General features: G+C 45.3%; 1 protein-coding gene across 3 annotated transcripts in view; it reads right to left on the bottom strand.

The window, feature by feature from the left end:
* The window catches only part of IQSEC1 (IQ motif and Sec7 domain 1), a 329,109-nt gene extending 312,675 nt beyond the window's left edge, over positions 1-16,434 (bottom strand). The window contains exon 1 of one of the 3 annotated variants that reach the window (XM_030458205.1): positions 15,925-16,434. In XM_030458205.1, the coding sequence (XP_030314065.1) occupies positions 15,925-16,190 (266 nt within the window). In that variant the 5' untranslated portion in view covers positions 16,191-16,434. The remainder of the gene's footprint in view (positions 1-15,924) is intronic. The other 2 variants (XM_008498935.2, XM_030458207.1) reach the window with 2 other exon arrangements.
* Between the last annotated feature and the right edge of the window lie 5,743 nt (positions 16,435-22,177).

The raw sequence follows: 22,177 nt of genomic DNA on the forward strand, positions 1-22,177 counted from the left end.
ATGTTGGAGAAGAGACCAAACCCACCTCACTCCAACCCCTTTCAGGTAGCTGGAGAAAGCAGTAAGGTCTCTTCTCAGCTTTCTCTTCTCTAGACTTAACTGAGTTCCCTCAGCTGCTCCTAGTAAGATCCGGGAGGTCCAGACCCTTCAGCAGCTTTGTTGTTCATCTTTGGACATTCTCCAGCAACAAAATGTCCTTTAGTGAGGGGCCCAGAACTGAACACAGTACTTGAAGCGAGACCTCACCAACACCAAATACAGGGGAAGATTCACCTCTCTGGTCCTGCTGGCCACACTGCTCCTCCTACAAGCCAGGATGTTGCTGGCCTTCTTGGACACCCGGGCATGCTGCTGGCTCATGTTCAGCTGGCTGTAAACCAGGACATCCAGGTTCTTCCCTGCCAGGCAGTTTTCCAGCCACACTTCCAAGCCCATAGTGTTACCTGGGGTTGTTGCAACTGAAGTGTAGGACCTGACACTTGGCCTGCTTGAACTTCACACTCTTGCCCTTGGCCCATCAATCCTGCCTGTCCACGTCCCCCTGCAGAGCCTTCCCACCCTCAGGAGATCAATGCTCCCACCCAACTTAACATCATCCACAAACTTCCTGAGGGTGCACTCAATCCCTTCATCCAGATCATCAGTGAAGAAACTAAACAAGACTGGTCCCAAAATTGAGCCCTGGGGAGCACCACTTGTGACCAGCTGCCAACTGGACTTAATTCCATTTGGTCAAGCCAGAGAGTTTTTAATCCACTGAAGGGTACCCCTGCCTAAGCCCTGAGCCACCAGCTTCTCTAGAACTGTGGGAGACAGTGTCCAAGGCTTTATTTAAGTCCAGGTAGACAACATCCCTGGCCTTTCCCTCATCCACCAGGTGGGCTTATAGAAGGGATCAGGTTGGTTAAGCAGGACCTGCCTTTCCTGAACCCATGCTGGCTGGGCCTGATCCACTGGTTGTCCTGCATCCAACAGGTGAGCTCACTCAAGATGACCCACTCCAGAATTTTTCCAGGCACTGAGGTCAGCCTGCCAGGAGCTATACCCACGTATAGCCAAGAGCATGAGTATCAGGTAAGCAGGAGAGCAGGATCTGGTGTTAGGACAGTGATTGGGGTGGTCAGAACACTTGGCTGGCAGGGGAGAACTGAGATAAAGTCTCCAGCTCTCTGGAACAGAAATAAAGCCTACATTAGTCTTTTACTGAGATTTCAAGAAACAACTTCTGGCCAACTTAATAGGAGTATGAGGATGTGAGCAAAATATCCTTGGGAAGTTTCCCAACTTTTCTGCCATGCTGAGGCTAATAGATTTAACACTGTCAACAGTGTTTTCACTGGGTTAAAAATACAGTGAGGCAAACCAGGACTACAGAATAACTTGTGGCCAGCCTGTGGATGTGTGACAGCTGCCCTAGCAAGGTTCATAGAATCATAGAATTGGCTGGGTTGGAAGGGATGTCAGAGATCGAGTCCAACTCTTGAGCCACCGTTGCGGTTGCTAGACTATGGCACTGAGTGCCACATCCAGTCTCTTTTTAAATATCTCCAGGGATGGAGAATCCACCACTTCCCTGGGCAGCCCATTCCAATGCCGGATCACTCTCTCCGTAAAGAAATTCTTTCTAATATCTAATCTAAATTTCCCCTGGCACAACTTAAGACCATGCCCTCTTGTCTTGTTGAAAGTCGTCTGGCAAAAGAGACCAACGTCCACCCGGTTACAACCTCCTTTCAGGTAGTTGTAGACAGCGATGAGGTCACCCCTGAGCCTCCTCTTCTCCAGGCTGAACAGCCCCAGCTCTCTCAGCCTCTCCTCATAGGGTCTGTGCTCGAGTCCCTTCACCAGCCTGGTTGCCCTCCTTTGGACCTGCTCCAGGACCTCGATATCCTTCCTGAACTGGGGGGCCCAGAACTGGACACAGTACTCGAGGTGTGGCCTCACCAGTGCTGAGTACAGGGGCAGAATCACTTCCTTGGACCTGCTGGCAGCTGCCATCCTCAGAAATTCACTGCACCTTCCTTATGTAGAGTGAAAGTAAAGGTCTTGGGTTGTGCTCAGTGAAAGAGTCTTAGCAATTACTGAAGAGTTATAAGCACAGAAAGTTCCCACTAACAAGTGTTCTGTATAAGCAATAGCAGTCACAAAGCTTATCCTTTCCTTATTCAAGCAAGACAACTCAAATTCAGTTTCCCTATAACCATTCCTTTGACTCCTCTGTTATGCCATTTGAGCAGGAGATGGCTGCAGTGGGTACTTTAGATGTCTGGAGGATTGCAAAGGAGCTAATGGGAGGAAGGGCATTCTGTAGACACAGTTCTGACTTCAGGCAATCCCCTCAGGTTGAAGAAGGACTTGGTATTGCTCATGGGAATGATATTGAATGGAATACTAAAGATCTTCTAGAACAATGTTTCGAAGTTTCACCCAGTTTAGTGGTTATGTCTTACATTTAAGGAGTTGCAGACAGCAACAAGTTCTTCCTTGCTTGCATGCCACCTCTCCCAAGTTACCATATCCATACTCTGGTAAAAGCTCCATGACACAATAATAATTGAAAAAAAACCCCCAAACTAAAAACAAAACCAAAACACAACAAAAGATGTTTTAAGATTAGAGTATACCCTTTTTATTATTTTAACTATTTTTCTTTGCTTTGGGTGCTTCTGGAAGAACACCCCTTTCATCAATACCTAACTACAGGAGATGGATAGTACTCTGAGTTCACTCCTGCAGAGGATACATCTTAAAATTATTCAATCACAAATTATTTTTATGACTGCAGTGTTTTTCTGCCACATTTACAAGCAGAAGATCCAACAGCTAGAAACACATGTTAAAAGTTCTGTCTGTTTTTCACTCTTGAATGCTGGATGTCTGCTCTGTCATCCTCATGAACAAGCAGTTGATTGACAACCAAGCTGGAGGAAAAGGAATTCATGCTGTGAGCACACACATCCTTGTGCTGTGATCTTAGATTTCTTACTTCTAGAAAATCAAATTATACCTGTGGGTTTTGAAAAATTGTCTCTTAGGCAAATATAGAACACTGGTTAAAAAAATATAAAAACACTCTTATAGGTTTTATCTGGATCCTATTAAAATAATTCAAGCCCTTCACCTAATTTGGAGCTGGATTGAGCTCTGTGGATGTATTTTCTAGCTATGTGGTGTATTTCAAAATTAGCTGTATCCTTCTTTTCTTCCAAGTGTTTGTTGTAATGTCTGGCTAACCACACCTGAAGATGCCAGAAATTTATCAACTGCCATTGTGGTTTCTGACTACATTCTCCAAAGGCCACAGTCTGTAGAGCTCACTTGTCTAAAATTTTAGGAAAAAAAAAAATGTTTTCTGGGAAAAAGCTCGCAGATAAATTCTTGCAGTCAGATTATCATTCCATGGTACTCTCTCCTCCCAACATCCACTCTTCCCAGACAACAACCACATAGGCAGCACGAGCATTCCCAAGCAGTGCTAACACTTCACCAGCACTGGTGTTACAACCTCAAACTAGACAAAAAGTTTGTTTTCTCCTTTTCTGCATGACAAAGTCATTCTCTCAACACAAGCACTCGAAGAAGTGGTGGACTCAATTAAAAGCTGAAAATAGAAGCAAGCCTGAAAGCTGAATATAGATTTTCCTTTATTCAGCTCTAGCCAGATCATTTGCATTAGATCACAGCCCTATCTGCATACAAATACCCCACTTTTGAGAGCTCTAAACCAGAGAGATAAAAAACAAAAAGAAAAAAAAACAAAAAACCCTAAGCTATATAAAGTGGGAAATCCTCTCAACTTTTTACTTCATAAACTGCCAGAAACAGGAAGGGTCAGACGTTTTACTTTTCTGTTATTAAAGCCAGACATGGCACTATACAGTTAAAGTTACCTGCATGAACTGGAGAGAAAAGATACACATAGTTTAAGAATCACCAGCTACCCTCCTGCCTAGGTCAGGCAGAAAGCTGGGTATAAAAAAAAAATGCAAATTATCTTTGAGGTAATAAACACTTTTCCCAACTTCAAAACAAGTAATCAAACACTTCTGATGTGGGTCTATATATATATATATATTTATATAAAGATGGAATACAAGAGGAAAAAACCAAAACACACCTAATTCTCCATAAGGAACCATTAATCATACCTCCTAGTAGCAAGTGAAAACTCAAAGGAGTATTTCCCACTACAGTGAATTCTTGTTTTCCTGTCACCATGAGGACCTTGAGCACAAATAGCCCTCTCTACTCATGAGCAACAGACACCACTGCAGAATCTGGAGAAAGCCAGGCTAAAACTCTCATACAAACAGCATGGCACACACATGTGCACCTTGGGGTCCATGGTGCCAGTGGATCCTCACAGGCCAAAAATTTCAAGTACCAATATAGCAAGAAGTTTTGGATTTGAACAGCAATGCTCAAATTAGATTTCTGGAGGAACACGTCTGCCTTACTATCAAGCAGAATGTAGTCTGAACCAGTTTCTACTTTGAAATCATCAGTGAAAGGAAGATGAAGTGAATGTGGCAAGGTAAGCAGCAAGAATGAAGAAGAATGATGGCTTGGCTCTCTGCAATGCCTCCACTGCTGCCAGCATGACCAGAATTACTAAGAAGTCCCTCTGACTTTAGCACAATTACAAAATCCCAGCTGCATTGCAGGGTGGGAGATTAATGCCCGTTTGCAACTCTCCCTGGACACTCGCATGGCAACTGGACATGACCTGGAGCAGTCACATGCAAAGACCTGGACCTTTTACCTCAAGGTAAATTCACACAGCACAAGCAGGACCTATGGTTTACCTCAACACTGTTTCCAAGAGTGTGTCCATGGAACAGAACCTCTGCAACAGGCTTGACAGAACAGGACATTCCTAGATGCCTTCAAGGTTCAATGCTGTGTGTGTCCATCCCACCAAGAAACCATATTAAACAATACTGTTACACATCAGGATACACCAGAAGCGATTTTACTTGCTTTTGCTTTGTCAGAAATTCTTCTTTCTTGTAAACATAAGTTTCTACATTCAGAAAAGCCACACTAAGAGATCAGAATTACCACACAATGTGACATCCTTGAACCTAAACTGGAGGACAATAATTTGTCTAGAATCTCTCATGGATATCCTTGACATTTGCTGTGTTTCCAGGATCATTGACACTATGCAGGGGACAATCAAACAGTAGATTTTATATTCCCCAAGCAGGAGCAGAGAACTATTACATCTGTAGAAAGACCTTGTAAAACAAGAAGTTGCTGCACTGAACCTCTGAAATAGAGACAAACTAGTCAAGTGAACAGTGATCATGTTCACCTCATCTTATTAAATTATCCCATTTCTTATCTGTAACCAGACCCATCAAGATACTGATCTAGATATTGAGGTCTACTGATCCAAAAGTGTGCATTCCACTGCTAAAAACTGTCACCCCCTGTATTGGTCCTGAGCAGGAGGTCACACCTGGCAGAGGGCAAGGATTCCACTTCACTTCTCTCTGTGCCTGCTGGGGACCACTGGTACAGAAGAATTGCAGACATTCAGGCTGATACTCTCCCTTTACACTCCCTTCTTGATAAAGAAGCTTCCACTCCATCATGCCTTGTCTTATTATTTCAGTAACAATCAGTCCTGCTCTCCTCATTTAAATGCAGTCAGAACTTCAAAGAGATTCTTCCTTGGTCACAACAACATTTCCCAGCATGACAAATAATCATTTCAGGGTAACTCTAACGTGAAACACTCCATTTTCACTGCTGCAGAAGCCAACCTCTAGAACAGCTCAGTGTTGGTAGAAAGGAATCCTTACCATATTCACTGATAAAATTTGCTTGCTGTCAGTTTAAAGACAATTTCAACAGTAAGTTGACTGAAGTTATAATCTTAAGGACAAAAAAGAAAACCTTCTGTGCTACACAGGAGACCCAAGCTGGGTTCCTCCTCCTGCTTTCTCAACTGGGAGAGCAGACCAGAGCCAGTGAAGGCTTTGAGGCAAGGCAGCATTCTGGACCCTCAGGCCACCAGCTGACCAGGCAAAAGCAGCAGACACTGTTCAATTCCCTAATTCAACTTGGAGCCAATTGAGCCACTGCCAAACTAAGTGTCATGTGTAATTAACCTCATGAAAGAGCTTACACACACCCTGGACCCTCCAGTGATCCCCTCCATGACATTTTAACACACCCAAATGAACAGTGAGCCCTTCAGGTAGTGTTCCTCAGGCTTCCCGTCCAGCTGGCCCTCCCTTCAGAGCCACACCACAGAGCTGGGCAGGCAAACTCTCCCTCACTGCTCAGATCTGGCTGTTCATAGTAGAAAAATAGAGGACAGCACCAAAGTCCTCCCAGGACTTGGAATTTGGTCACAAGGTAGCAGGGAAATGAATCAGCTAAATGAAAGATCTGTTTCACAGAACCCAAACTGCTTGACAATTAAAGGTAGAAAAAAATTAATGGAGAGTGGCACAAATAGTAGCTTTAGCATCATTCTCAATAAACAGAAAGGACATTAAACCAGCTGGGTTTGCCAGTAACCCAAACTTCAAGTATGCAGCTCGATGCACACTGGTTCAACACTGGGAAGTCAGTAGGGATTTGTTTACTACGGCAGCAGAGCTTCAGGAGAGCTCCATGAGTATTGTCACAAGTGCTACACCACTCTATCCACAAAGCAAAAGTAGTACAGCAAATTCCAAACACAGGCTGCCAACATTAAAATGGGATATTTCAGAGATTCAAAAGAATCCTTTCAGGATATCTGAAGTTCAAGTGCAAATGCACATTAGTACAAAGTTCAAGACATGGGTCGTTATCTCACCTTGGTCAACAGTCATTTCAGCAGACAGACCTTATGCTACTCAGGTTTACACCTAAATTCTAGAAATACCCAATAGAAATAATGAAAAAGAGGCACAGTTGGAGAAATTAAGTTGCAGACTAATAAGTCATCCTCACAGGAGAAAAAGCTGTTGTTCCAGCAGACAGAAAACTGGTAAGGTGACTAAGAAAAACAAACAAACCAACAGCATTATAAATGGTCAAGTTCTCTTCTTTGAAAGCACTTCTAAAATTATATCCACAAGACAGTGTTTCACATTCTGCAGGGAAGGGACTTCATTAGCCTCAACTTCTTTGTAGGTCTTCCAGGTAATGACCCTCCACAACTCAGAGCCTCTCCCTTCTGGCATGAGGTACCAGCTGATAGTCCAGCTTGTCAGTTAAACTCTTGTGACAGAAATCAGTTTGCAAAGATGGGCACAACCAGGTCCCACAGCCTGGACAAAATGCTTACTGCTTGGCAAGCCTGGCTTGTTAACAAAATGTCAGTCTGTTCACATTCCAGTACCCAGAAAGAGTTATCAAGAGCTCCTAACTATGAGTGGTTCACATCTCCTGCAGCTATTTCAGCAAGCAGAAATTCGGCAAAGATGGAGAACCCTTGACAAACATCAGCTCCCAGGTGCATCTTAAATTTTTATAAGGACAGGAGGACTGTTTCCACATCTTCCTTATTCTGAATAATTGGACAAATAAAGCAGAAGAAAGTGCTCTTTATACTTAGTAAATTTGAATACCTGTGGTGCACTAAAAGATGTATTACATGTATGTTTTTGTCTCTACTCATGTTTTTCAGGGAAGTCTGACTAGAAATCTTATTAATGTGCAAATAATGTATATTATGTTTCAATCCACTGCTACAGAGAGCTACTCAGGAGCAGCATTTTTCTTATCTCACACAGCAGTAAGACTCAGTCTGCACAGACACCTTACAGCAGAGCAATTTCTATTCTGTGTGTATTTTTAATTGTGCTATTTGATAGGGAAATTCACCTCTGCACTTTAAAAACACGAGAAAGAAAAACTTAACTCACAAGAAATCTTGAGCCACATTCTTAGTGCTCCTTCTCATGCTTCGCAGAAATGTAAAGGCAGAATAGCTGCTGCCATTCAGAAGCAGATTCTGCCCTGGATGGGTCTGCAGGAACGCACAGACCCGGACGGAACCGGGACGCAGTTTCAGAAAAAGCCGGCAGAGGGGGCAAACGTCCCTGAGACGGGACTCATCAGTATGATGGGGTTTGGGGAAAAAAAGAGACGTATTGATATCCCGAGCTGTTGGAAGAACGGAACACTGAGGTTTTCAGATTCTCTTGTAATGTCTGTCCTGTTTTCCGTGAAATATTTTGGCCGCTTTGCAGAAACATTATCAAATACATCATTAAAAACAAACAAGTTGGTAGGCAACCTAGCATTAAAAAAAGCTTGTTTGTCAAGGGGGATATTTAATGCAACCATTTTCCACCTAAATTTCTGAGCAACCTATTGAGAGGTGGTGGTTAACATTAACATTGACATGGCCACCTGCAAAATAGCAACCATAATCATTAGTGCTTGGTTCTGCCAAGGGCAAACAAGAGAGGGGACTAAATCAGAAATCAGTGTTAGGGGTTGGAAGGGACCTTGAGATCATCATCCAACCTCCCTGCCAGAGCAGGAAAAAGAAACACCTTAGTCCTGCTTGTGCCCCTAATCACAATACCATGGCAATGACCACAAAAGGGTAACCAAGTCTCATCCAGATTTCTACCTTGCACAGATCAGCATTTCTTCCACTCCAACACAGTAAGCTCCAGCACTGACAATCCTGGTATTGCAAAGAAATACCATGAAGAAGCTGCAGAGGAGCCTCTGGAAAAGAAGATGGGGAGGAAATGGAGCAGCCCTCATCAGGCACAGCTGCCAAAGACCTAAAATCCAGCCCAATATACAAGCATATACTGTCTCTTCAAATCATGCTGCTCAAGTGTACCAAAGCCTGCTCAGATTGTCCAGATTTCTATTTCAACAGTTCGGCAGAGAAAAACAGTACAATTAGGCAAGGATACAGACAGAATGAAATGATGACAACAGGCTCTCCAAGCTAAGATGAAAGACAGGAGCACTGGCAAGAAGAGCCTGAAAGTACCTGCAGGCTGCAAAACACACAAAAAAGGTAGAATTAACATAATAGAGAGGGTATGAGGAGGAATGATAGAATCAAATTAGAACACCACAAGTGTGGGCTACATATTAGGAAGCACTTCTGGCCTGCAAAATCCACTTACTTAAGAAGCTTCCCACACACCCCCTCGGGTGAGTAGCATGAGATGACCTCTTTGCCACCTGCATGCAGAAGGCAGGAGCCCTCAGACAGAACAAGGCTCTGAATAACAAGCACTTAACTCAGCTGGGTACAGGCTGCCTACCTTAGAGGCAATTTTTCCCATATTAGGGATTGTCATCACAAATAAGACACAAAAGCAGGGAAAATTCAGTATATTGGAATGCTTTGCCAGTCTGCACAGCTGCACCATAGAGCCACCCACAAAATTAAATAGTGTCAAAATATGGAAGTGCAGAGAGAGCAACTGTGGCTGTTCCTAACCAGCCCCATGCCCAAGAGGCAGTCCTGGAAGAACCCATTTACTTCTGCAACTGCTCTATGAGCAAACCCAGCAGCTCAAGGCCATAGCCTGGCATGCAACCAACTCCAGCACAGCAGCTCCACCTCAGCATCACTGTCTAGTGCAGGAATAAAAGCCACCTAGTTTTGCTGGGTGTAAAAAAAAAATGAAATTCAACTTGAGATGCTACTTGCAAGAAGCATTTAATAATTTGCTCTTTTAATTTTAATAATTTAGTCTCATCAGTATGCTGTAACACGTTGAAATACCTTTTTCTTTTTTCCTCATAGCTTCTATGATCTGCCATTGAATCTTCCTACAGGTAATTCTATGAATGTGATTTATTTTACTTCAGGTTTTAAAAAAAAACTGCTGCTTTTTTTGCCAGAAGGACTGATGGAGATCTGTCTTCTTATGCAAATAACCAGGACAATGAAACATTCAGAATCTAGACTTTATTTGTTACTTTAAGTGGATGGGGACAAAGTTTAGCATCCCTCACTCAAGATAGCCAAGTTCTTCAAAAGTGCTGTGCTTGGCATATTTGGGAAGGGGGTTTTAAGACATACTCTTGACTAGCTACAGCAGCTCTCATCTGCTCACAGAAGACCTAGGATCCACAAACACTGCCAAATTATTTTCCACAAACAGATCTTTGGAAGAGCATTTCAATTTTCTTGACAGTGAATTCATAAGGAAGAACATCAAAGCACTAACCAGCATGTAAATGTACTTTGTTCTTAAAGTTCAGAACACAGGAACTCCAAAGTTAGGAAGCTCAAAAGTTGTGTTCTGTGTCAGCAGAATAAAAGGCTTCACTAGAGCAGGATTTCTGATCCACTCAGTACTTAAGGTCTGGTCTGCTTTAAATGGGACAAGTCTACTTCAAGTTTTGAAGCCATCTTTAAGCTCATTATGTTGCAGGATGGGTTGCTTTCTGCTACATTTGCTTTCCACTCCCAAAACAACATGTGTACTTGCCCCTTTCTTTGCAGACTGTATTTTCTCTCCTACCTTTCCAGGAATTTTCTTGATACCAGTATATTATTTTGTCATTTCTGTGGGGGTTTTTTTGTTTGTTTTTTTGCAGCCCTCCTTGTTTAAATACTTGTTATATTAGTTTTTCAGTACAAATCAATTTTCAAACTAATTTGTCTTAATGTGTTATCATTTAGTAGATGTTAAGTACAAGAATTTGCCAATATGCCAGAGATCCAAAATTACTTAGTTGAGCTTGGTTTGCAAGTTCATGTCTTATTACCCCTCTTCCCACTACTGATTTCCTAGTCTGCCAGAGCAACAAATGCTTCTTCTAAGAGATGCTCACTCATCTGCTGATGTACAAATCACAATAATAATGCCGAAATGATTGCTTGAAAAGCACACTCTTCACTGTCAGATCCTTACTCTTATAGCTCAGAAGTCATACTGTTCCAGTTATGTATTGAAAATAAAATTAATAGAATTGGTTCATTTTAAGACACAAGCTTACATTCTGCCAAACCTCAGAATTATTCCCTCTCTATCTACTACAGGCCTGACAGAACAGGTAGCATCCTGTGATTCTGAAGTGCTCATTTTGGACACAAACTATGCTTTCCACATAACTATGCTCTTGATGAGCAAAATAAGCTAAATAGGTAGAGGTTCATCCTTTAGTGCTAACTGCACTTCTACTGCAGATTTCTTCCATCCAGACTATCCATCACATACCCCATTGTCCTACACATCTCTTGTAGAAAGGACATCCCAAAAGCATTTCATCCAGATCCTTGGTAACAAGGCAGCAGAGAAAGCAAAACCTTGCCCAAGCATGAGTATACTTCACCAGATGCTGCATACCTCTGCTTCTCCAGAGCAAACAAAATCAGCTGCTGTTCCAGGGCAGCACAGGCAATGAAGTATTATTTATGTCATTTGATCAGTCTGTCTCAGTAAAGGACATCTCTGGAGGGGTGAAAAAAAAAGTCATGCTGGTCTCAACACTAATGCAATCTTTGGCTTCCTGCTGAGACTGTGTGCAAGAGGAGCATTCAGTGCCAGCAGTGACATGCAAAGCCACAAGCTCATTTTATGTAGGGCAGAAAGCAGCCCTCACATGTGACCATCACCAGAGCAACAACTCCCACTCAGGAGATGGCACCAAGTACACCTCAGCTGAGACCAGGAGTGTCTTCTAAACACAGTGAGGATTTTTTAAAGCTCTGGATTGTTACTATTTTTCCCTGGAGAACAATGACACTCCTAGATTAATTTAAAAATAAATGAGTCAGTCTGGGTGCAGAATTTCCATCTGAGTTGCACATAACAGCCCTCTAAGATCGTTCTGGCTTGGCAGACAAATACTCTCTACCTCCTGCTCAAACTCTTACCAGGCACTTTCTCAGCAGAAAAGCAGCACAGTTTTTAACTTGATTAGGTTAAGTACAAATATCACTCCCTAAGCTGGTAACATGCCGATGTGGAATTTTCAGAGCTGGAAAAAAAACATACTTGTACAGATTTGAGAAGATCCAGTACATTAAGTTTTATATATTTACACTAAAAAGTGCACTACCAAAATGGATGTATTGAACATGCCTTCCTTACACTGAGGATCTGAGTTGTAGAGTTTCTTCCTCATTTCTCAAACGTTAAATGAAATGGATTAACCAAAATCAGCCTTATACAGCTTAATGAGTTAAATACCTATTGTTATCTTTAACATACTGATTCATTACATCTCACAAAGCCTTGTAATCAACTCATTATTAGACCTGTGCATTTTCAGACTGATTTGCACTCTGCAAATTACTACAAAATTAAGCAAAACAATACCCAAACTTTTTTTGGTATAACCTTCTTGCAAGATAAGGAGCACATCTGCACCTGCTAATCCACCCTTCTGCTCTTCCTCCCTCAGACAGCAACCAACTCAACAAAAATCTTCCTTTCTACTCTCATGCTTTTCTGCAAGGACACAAACCAGAATATTTTTATGTTACTGGACTGGTAGCTTTTTTTCTCTTGGAAATCTATCAGAGCACTTGTTCACAGTTGTCCACAAGAGATCAAGCTAAAGAATTCCTACAAACATGCCAGCTTTCCCAAATCATTTAAACAGTCTTCAGCAATATATTCTTCCTCTTGAAAGAAGTTTTAAGACTTGTGGGGGTTTTGTTTGTGTTTTTGTTTTGTTTTTTTTTAATCTTTAATTAAGTATCAGAACTAATCATAGGCATATTATCTTGTATAACATTTCCATGCTTCCTTTTGTATCCCCAAAGTTAACAGCCATCTGGTAATAAGAAACATCTGCCTTGGCATCAGTGCCAGTGATCCACATGGGCTGAACCACCACAGGGACAGGAATCTAAGCAATTTAGATAAAACTGTTCAAGCCCCAAAGTACAAAGCAGTAGAGAAGATTTGAGTACTGATGTCTTTACATATTCAATGAAGAGAAGCCCAGTTTCCTTTAGAAAGGATTTCAGTCACTTTGGCTTTGAACTACTGAAGGGTAAGGTAGAGGAACGATCACAGGGAGGTGCACAAAGCAGTTCTGCTGCCCCTGGGAAGGGGAGGACAGGGAGGTCTGTGCACTGGGTGCAGGAGGGAACAAGCTGGGACACCCCACCTCACAGGCTGCCTCTCTCCTAGCACCAAAGATCCCCAAGCAAGCACCTCTGAAATCTGGCACTGAACTGCAGCAAACAAGGGATCCTCATTCCCCACCCAAACACAGGCTGGGTGCATGGGACACCTAATGCTGGGGAAACTGACACCTGAGCTTCTGAACAGGAAGCTACAAGCACCCAGAATCTGCAGGTTAGGTTTGCAGAAAGCCAAGATACCTGTGGAACTGGGAGGAAGACTTTAAACCTCGGGTATTTTTTTTTTCCAAGTTGAAGACTTTCTAGATCTTTTGTGCACAGCTAGAAAACAAACTGATCGTGTAACTGGAGTGTTGTCCTCACTTTCTGGCACCCAGAGCCTCAGCAGCCATGGCCACAGCCCCCACCCAGTGTAGCCAGGGAGCCCAGATGTGGGATTCACCCATCCAGCTCACAGAACCTCCTGCAGAAAGGAAGAGGCTCGCTCCCTACAAAGAGAGGGGGATGACACAGACACGGCATGACTTGGGGGCAGTATTCCCAAGATAAAGGTATCCCTGAAAAATCTGCTTCCCCACAGACCTACAGCAAAGGGCCCAGCACAGGACCAGCCTGGCAGAGACGGCTGTCTCCCTCCTTCCCTCCAGGCTATGCCTCAGACCAATACAACTCTACCATAAATATCCCAGATTAATTCTGATCCCAACATCAAATCCACTTAAGAGACTTAAAAGCCTCTGAGTCCCCAGAGCTGCCTGCCCGAAGAGGGCTCTGCAAACGAGTCTTGGGCTGGAGAAGGGAAATATTATCAAACAAGGCAAGCCATTTGTACAATTTTTAGTAATGTCATTTGCAAGAGACAAATGGGACAAGGTAGCTGAGCTGACATCTTCTGCTGGAAGCACAGTCACAAAAAATCCTTAGGTACTGGACATGGGGCAGGACTTGTGTGTATATTCCACATTTTCTGGAAACAGCTTTTTCTCCTTGTAGGAATGATTGTTAAATTACAGTGTAATCTCTCCAGACTGCTTAAGAAGCTATTTGCTGAGTTTTCATAGAAGCATCTCTGTTCAGAAAGAAGCCTTAGAATTATCACCCCAGCATCGAGGGAACAAAATACCAAACACACCAAAATAAAACTGCTAACACTGTCAGCAAGAAAAGAGTCAGGGAGGAAGAGCTGCTTCCCTTTCCTCTCTGATAGACCGAGAGCTGCAGGGCACTGGGGACCAGGAGCAGGCAAAGGGCCACTGACCGACCGACCAACCAACCACCCCTTCCCTGCCTCCTTCAACCTCCACCCCAGTACGCTACGAAAACACGATTTCAGAGCACCATAATTTTAGGAGTCTCTAAGCAGCAGCACCTCTTACCCTGCCCATCCTGCTGAGGGCACCCAGATCTCCACGAGATCCGAGACAGCTCCTCCAGAGCCATAACCCCGTGGGGCCACCCTCCCCTCCCCGCAGCCGTCTCCCCCGCCTCCATCAGGGCCTTGAGAAGGAAGACGCGGCCAAGTCCGCAGGCGACCATCCCAGCCGGGAGGGAGTCGCAGCCCTAAAGCCCTCGTGTCCAGCACGGCCAGCGCCCCGTAGTCCCCCGCCGTGGGGGACACCGCGGGGAGGACCCTAACCGGGGCTGTCTCGGGGCGGGGGACTGTCCCGGCACCGAAGCACTCGCAGTCCCGGACCCAGGCTGGCGAGGAGCTCTCGCATCCTGCTGGCCCGGGGAGACGGAAGGCGTTTCCCGGGGCGGGCGGTGCCGGGGGGCAGCGACGAGCTGGGTGGCAGCAGAGCGCTCAGGGACCCGGAGCGCACCGGCTACACACAGCCCATTGTGCTGTATTACAGCAACGACGTGGGCTCTTAATACGATGCATGCTTCTCCCACTCCACTCAAGTAAAACTTATGTATAAAATACTTTTCTGTAAGTAGAAACCCGTCGGATAAGCGCCACGACTTCAGTTCTTGCTATTCTTGAATTCCTCCTCAAGAATCCCGCGCAATTAAGCAGCTTTCCCTACGCCGCAAAGACGGACACGGTTAATTACGGATTATAGAGGCTGCAAATAGATGCGAACGCTGGGAGCGAACGCGTCTCCGAGATGGGCAAGCTCACCCTGGCACGGGTCAGCCCGTTCTGTGGCCAGCGGCCAATGTTTACTGACCCCTCCTCGGGTCACTTTCGATAGCGGCGGGAGCCTGCAGGGTCCCCACGGAGCAGCGGCTCCCAGGCACGGCCGAGGGGCACGCACCCACCCACCCACCCTTCCCGCGGGGCATCGCCCGTGGGACCTCACCCCACCGACCCTCCTGAGGCCGGCGGCTTCCCGGGGAGGTCACGGTACCCAAAGCGGAGAGAAGGGCTGAACTGGCCCCGCACCTCCTCCTATCACCCCCGTGTTGCTGCTCTGCAGGGAGAGCGGCGTGCCCGGGGCATCCCCCAGCACAGAGGGCTGACAGGGGCGGAGAGCAAGCAGTCGGCACGGAGGGAGGGAGCGAAGGCGGAGGAGCCTGCCCAGGGGAGCCCCCGGGTATACTGCCGCTGCTCGGACACCCCCTCCCCCCCATCCCGGGGCCCGTTCTCCGCGGGATCCCGGCTGGAGAACCGGTGAGACACCGGCACCGCGGCGGGCTAGGGGCGTAGAGCCTAAGACCACCCCCTCTGCCAGGGCTCAGACAGGGTCCCCGCCTTCACGGCGGGCTACCCACCGAGCAGAGCACAGCTCGCTCCCGGGCACCGGCTGCGGGGAGTCCCGCGGCTTCCCACCGCTTGTGCGCGGGGCGGCTTTGGGAAACCGAAGGCAGGAGGTGAAAGGGAAGGGAAGCCCCGCTACAGAAATACCTTCCTGAAAAACAGGCAAACGAACCCACGCAGCGCTTACTTTTCGTGCTTGGCGTTCTCCTGGATGGCGCTCAGCACCCCCGGGTACGCGGGGGGGACGCTCTGCTGGAGCCTGCATGTGGCCAGGTGCCGGTGATGCTCGTCCTGCAGGCAGGCATTTTCGTGGTACAACTTAGCCACTTGCTGCTCCAGCTCGTCTATTCTTCGCTTCTGCTTCTCCAGCAGCTCCTGCTGCGTCTCAATGATCTTATTCAGCTCCTTCAGGTACTCTGCCGCCTTGCTGGGGTTCTCCGCGGGGCTCTCCATGGCCTCCCCACACCTTTCACCCTCCGGGAGGCAGGTGGGGGGCGCAGGTGCCGGCCAGCCCGCTCCGCTGGGAACTTAAGCGAGAGGGAAGAAATAAATAACCCGCCGGAAACCAGCCCCCCTGCCGGCTCCGCTCTTCCCCTCCTAGAGCAGCGGCTGCCCAGGCCAGCGCAGGAGCGGCGCGCAGCCTCCCCTACTCCGGGCCGCCATTGCTGCCGCTCGGCTTCCCGCTGCCGAGCGAGGGCAGAGCCGGGGGGAACCGCGGGCGCCCAGCCCCCGGCCGGAGCCGCCCGGAGCCCCGCCGCGCTGGCGCACGGCCGCCGTCCCGCCCCGCCGGAGCCGCCGCCGGGCTCGCCCGTCGCCTGACAGCGCCCGTGCCCCCGCCGGGCCGGTAGCCGGGCATGGGGGCTCGGGGCCCTGGCTGCTCCCGGCCCGGAGAACCGCTGCGCGCCGCTCCGCTCTCCGCCCTGGGCTGCTGCTGCCGGGGATGCGCTTTAAGGAGCCGCCGCTGCCTCCGCTGGCGGCCAAGCGGCGCAAAGCCCACGGTCCGCGGGAGCGGTGGGCGCCGGCAGCCCGGCCCCGCGGATAGGGGAGAGCCCCCGGGGGAGGTGGGGAGAGAGCCCCGGAACGCGGGGGAGGCCTCAGCCCCGGGGTGCGTCTGCCCGGCGGTGCGGGGCGGCCCCGGCTCCTGCCCCAGGAGAGGCGCGGAGGCAGGCGGGGTAGGGCAACCATGCAGGGAGCCCGCTCTGCGAGACCTGGGAGAAGAGCAGAGCTTTTCCTTGGCACATCTGGGGAACACTTAATTGTTGTTCAATAGCAGCGGGGTGCTGCTCCCTCGGGGATGGGGAATCTCCGTCAGGCTGCCACAGGTCAGACTCGTGGTGCCTTCGCCTTTTCCATCGGCAGCCTTGGCATTTTCAGCCTCTCCGGGAGAAGCCCTGCTCCCCATGAAGGTTGCATCGAGCCAAGAAAAGTTGCTGAGATTTGGGTCCTGGATCATCCCCGTGAGTGCATGTTGGGAATGCTTGTGAGGAGCGGGAATAGGAAAGGGAAATGGAGATACTGAAGGAAGAAGATAGGAAGATGAAGACATGCTTTTCTCCTCCCTTTCTCTCGATGCCTCCTTGTTTTTTTCTCATTTCCCTACCTCTTCTCTCCCCCTTGAAACTTTGTAAGTTTCCCATTAGCAACATTTTCTTAGAACAGTTGTCTCTGCTGTCAGGGAAGTACCATCCCTTTCTTCTGGAGTCAGCTCCAGTTGTCAGGATGCTCTGCTTTTGGAGTGTGCCCCGTTGCAGCTGGGGCAGGAGGTGGGGGACCCCAGCAGCCATGGCTACTGGAGAAGTTGGACTCTTTGGGCTCTCCCCATCTCTCCTTGGTGTGAAGCTTTAGGAATGGAGCTCTGGAGCAGAGGGTGGATTTTTCAACTTCTCTCTCTCTGCCTCTTATGTCTTGTCAATATGGAGGAGAGGGGCATGAGGGGAGGGCAAAGCCTGGAAATGCAAAGATTAATCTAGCAATTTTCATATGCATTCTTATTTTAGGCAGACAGAAGTTATTGGCAACACTATGACTTTTGCTGTGCACATATGTGCAACAAAAAGCTGCTGTGACTATTCAAGTGACTCAAGCATGACTGATGTCCAGTCCTAGTGGGAATCCTGGGTTCACAGAAAAGCCTTTGGCTGCTCCTTGAAGAGGCCAAGCTTCTTTTCCAATAACTTGATAAGAATTTTTTATCAGAATTGTTGAAATTAGTATTTTTTTTTCCAAAATACTATTTGTTCAGAACATAATTGCCTAAGAGCAGTTCACTCACTGTGGAAAGAAATGCTTGCCCCAATATCTCACTGAGGCAACCCTGCATGGTAGTGTTTGAAGCAGCCAGAATATTTGTGAGTGGTTAAATTGATAAGTAAAGCAAGTGAGCTTGCTTCTTATATGCAAAATAAAATGCAAAGTAAGACACTCAGAACTCATTAATGTATCTGCAGACAATAAAAGCTTATTAAGCACTTTACAGGAAGGACAGCTGGTGAAGAGCAGCAGCAGTTAGTACAAGTAGTATCTGGAAGATCTTTTTAGGTAGAAATCACTGAGCTCATGCAATGCTGCTGAAGAGGCATGAGCTGTTTTAAGTGTGATTACTTCCTTTTTTCTTCTACAGATTACAAGAAAATGTCTCAGTTCCTAAATGGCAAAGGTGTACCTTGTTCAGTGGCTTGCAGTCCTGTTAGGTAAGCTGTCTGAGGAGCTGGGCAAGGGGTTGGCCTGGCTTCTCTGTTTTGTCTAGTGGATTTTGGAGGGTGTTTTTGGTAGGATATCAGTAACATGATAATGAACTTGACCTGCCAGTGAGAAGCTCAGCTGCTTGTGCTTTACCATAGATGAAAGAGAAAACCAAACCTCCCGGAAACACTTTTCCCAGGAAACCATACATTAGACTGAAAAATGGAGTAAGGCCTCAGGTTCCAGCTCTGGAACTGGTGTGTTTGGTATGCTACTGGCACACAGCATGTAGAACCAGGAGTGGTCAGTGTCTGAGGGGATTGTTTCTGTGAGCCTCTAAAGGTCTGTATGCCTCATCACACTCCCTAAATTAACAGGAAGAGGTAAGATGAGAAGATAAGCATATTAATGGAATCAATAATACATTCCCTCTCTATCTCTCTGTAACACAGATTGTAAAAGCAGATCCAGCTTGTTCAGATTTGCTCAGTTAGAAAATTAAGTGACATCAAGCCTAACCTTTTAAAATATGAAAATTACCAAAATAGCATTCTTATTACTTGCTAACATCTTCCTTCAGACTGGCCATTTTTATAAGCTTAGCAGCACATGGTTAATCCTTGCGTGGGAAAGTGCCAAGGAAGATTTAAATATGAAAGGAAATGTTGCACATTCAGTAAGTAGAATTCTCTTACTAATTAATTATTAGTAATACATCCCATTACTCTTTACAAGAACCTTAGGATAGCCTTAATTTTAGCCTGCCTCAAGCCTTGGTATTTGCTGCACAGGGATACCCTGCAGGGTACCATTTGTGAGGGCAGGGGTATTTGTTCCCATGTCTGGACCAAAGAGACTTCACTGGTGCTTGTGAGACTCCATCTGCTGTTAGATGTCCAATGGAGGTCAGGCATTTTTGCCTGTCCAGTTCTGAAAACCTGGCTCTTGTACTTGCTACATGCCTGTCTAAAGAGGCTTTTTTAGTTTTAACTTTATTGTGCTACTGCATAAAAACATAACATGGTGCCATTTTAAAAGGGGTTTGGTGTGGCTAATAATGCCACGAGTGAGCAAACAGCTGAAGTAATTTTATCAAAGCAAGATAAGACCAGGGAAAAGCCTTTGATATGTATTTTCCATGTAAAATTAATTAGGTCAGAGTAATATAAAAAACAAGGACCCAGAAGTCATGCAGTGATTTGTGCTCAATCTTAACTCTGCCCTCCATCTCTCTCTTAAAAAAAAATCCTGGATTTTTTTTTTTGCCACTTATTTTTTGCTTGCACTTGTCTCTTACTTTCACCCTCCTTTTATTCTTTCCCTCTCTCCTTTGTTTTGCTGTGTTGTGTTTAGACCTAAGGAAATTTATCCTGTTACTGGAGTTTATATGTAGGTACCAAACTCACACCACGTGTCTAATTATATATATATATATATATACATAAACACAGACACACTTTCATATGTCCTAATACATAACATAGATGGTTGCTACCTCATAACTGTACTCACCATGGACCCAGAAGTGCTTGTTCATCTCCAGTGGGCTGATGGTGGAGATTCAGCTCAGTAATTGTTGAAAATCCAATGTTCTTTGTATCCTGTGCTGCATGCTTTTCAGATTCCCTGGAGGGAGAAGGCAATTGAAATCTGCTGGCCTGAACCATTGCCCCAGTGAGCAATATACTGCCCAGGAGACTGATACCTGACTCTAAGCCAAGGTATTAAGAAAAAAAAAAAAAAAAAAAAAAAAGGCCCAACCTTGAAGACCTGAACTATTTTAGAAACTGAGGTGTTCCTGGCTTGTTCTTTCCCCTCTTCTGCTCATGTATAACCCACTTTTGAAACTTGACATTCTGTTTTTCTTACCAGTATCTCAAATTGCTACTTACAAGCATGAAACTTCCTTATGCTGTTCCTAGCACAAATCTTTTTTGCAGTAGCCTCTTACAGCTTCTTATTATATGATCATAATATCATTTAACATTTTTTTTAGATAAATGGAAAAGATTTAGACTCACTCTATCTACCTCAACCCTTCCTCTAAAAAGGGAGAATACTTGAACACCTATAAGATCAGCCCTGGAGGTTTCTGTGCTTTATTCTTCTTGCATTACCACATGATGCCTGTGTAGCTTTTATAGCACTTCAGCAATTAGGCTTCCTTTTTTTTCCATTGACCAGCTTAAAATTATTTGAAATATCACAAGATAAGCATGACAAAATTACAGACCATATTTTTAAGGCATATACAAAAGGCAGCAGAAAGTTCGATTTTAATTTTATGAGTTCTGATTCTGAGTGTACCAATCATTAGTGTTTGTATGAACTGCCTTTTGATTTATGAAAGAAATTATAAATTGGCTCTTTTGGGTTCTGTAGCATAATCTGGAAGTTTGCCTATGGAGTTTGGTCCAGAGCTAATCCATCTAAGTACCTAACTTTAACCCAGTCTTTAATGCAAATGAGCCTTTCATGGAAGTATTTCTGTTGTGGTTTTGTTAATTTCTGTGAATTCTCTATTTTGTTTTGGTAAGCAATACCAGGGAATGTGAGTAGGCAAAAAGAAGGGTGTCCTGTTGGTGTCCAGCTACTTGGGAAAGGACTGTGCCTGCTTTTTGTGATTTGAAAACTAAAAGACACATTTAATGCAAGCTGTCAAGCAACTCCAACAGAAAAGCATGGGATAGATTAGCATGGAATATTTTGCTCTTTGATGAAATGGGAAAAATCAGTGATGAGGTTATGAAGGAAAGGGTGGGCTGTTTGAAGAGATGGTTCATGGTTTTTTCCCCATGAGCATGATGTGGCAAGGTGGCAGTGGCACTGCCTGCAAGGTTCACAGTGTGCAGGGGATGTGTGCAAGTGCTCTGGGCTGGGAGACAGATCCTGCCTTCTCCTGAAGTGGGAGTAAGAGGAATAAAACCATGTGGAGCACTTGCAAACGCAGCACCCAGTTTGATCTGTAGAGGAGGAGCTGCAAAACACTTCATAAGGCCTCAGGGATCAGGAGTGCAAGGGCCTTGGAAAATGCTGTCTTGGAGGATCACTGAGAAAAAAAGCATGGAGGCTTCTGCTAACCATCCATGCAAGTGTGTGTCATTCCCCTCTGCTGCACAGACAGATTTACTTCTGATATGTGGCCAGACAAACATGATTTCTAATGGTGTTAAATGTCAGGAGGGTATATAGGCTATAAATTTACCTTAAGCTAGTTAAGCTTCCTGGTTATGGTGATCACAGAAGGTGATTTATTTATGACAGTTTGTGTTGAGAATGGGGCTTAAGAACAGCTTTGGAATAGTTCTGCAGCTCATTTTTCTACTCAAATTAATCTTTTAGGTTGAAACCAAACAAAATAATTTCAACCCAGAAAGAATTTTGCTGTAAAAGTGGCAAGATGTTTTAAAAAAAGGGATGAAATGGAACTTAAACTCTAATTCAGCAACATATATAATGAAACCCAGAGTACATCTCTATTTGTTAATCTGTTAATTGAACAGGTTACTTTATAAATGATGAAGAAAGTAATTTCTTGGTATTTAAGCTGAGACTGAAGTCAAATCAGAGTTGGAATGAAAGACACTTTTCATTGAAATATAACATTTTAAGTTGTGGAATAAACTGGGACTGAAGGAGAAAAATACATGCTACAATATCAAGTACCTAGTGTCAAGAGCAGATAAATGCCAGAAGAAAGTACTTCACATTAAATGAATACCTGTACAAATAAAGTATTAGATAAGTCATTCACATAC

Source organism: Calypte anna, chromosome 12 (genome assembly GCF_003957555.1).
Source record: "Calypte anna isolate BGI_N300 chromosome 12, bCalAnn1_v1.p, whole genome shotgun sequence".
Classification (NCBI taxonomy): domain Eukaryota; kingdom Metazoa; phylum Chordata; class Aves; order Apodiformes; family Trochilidae; genus Calypte; species Calypte anna.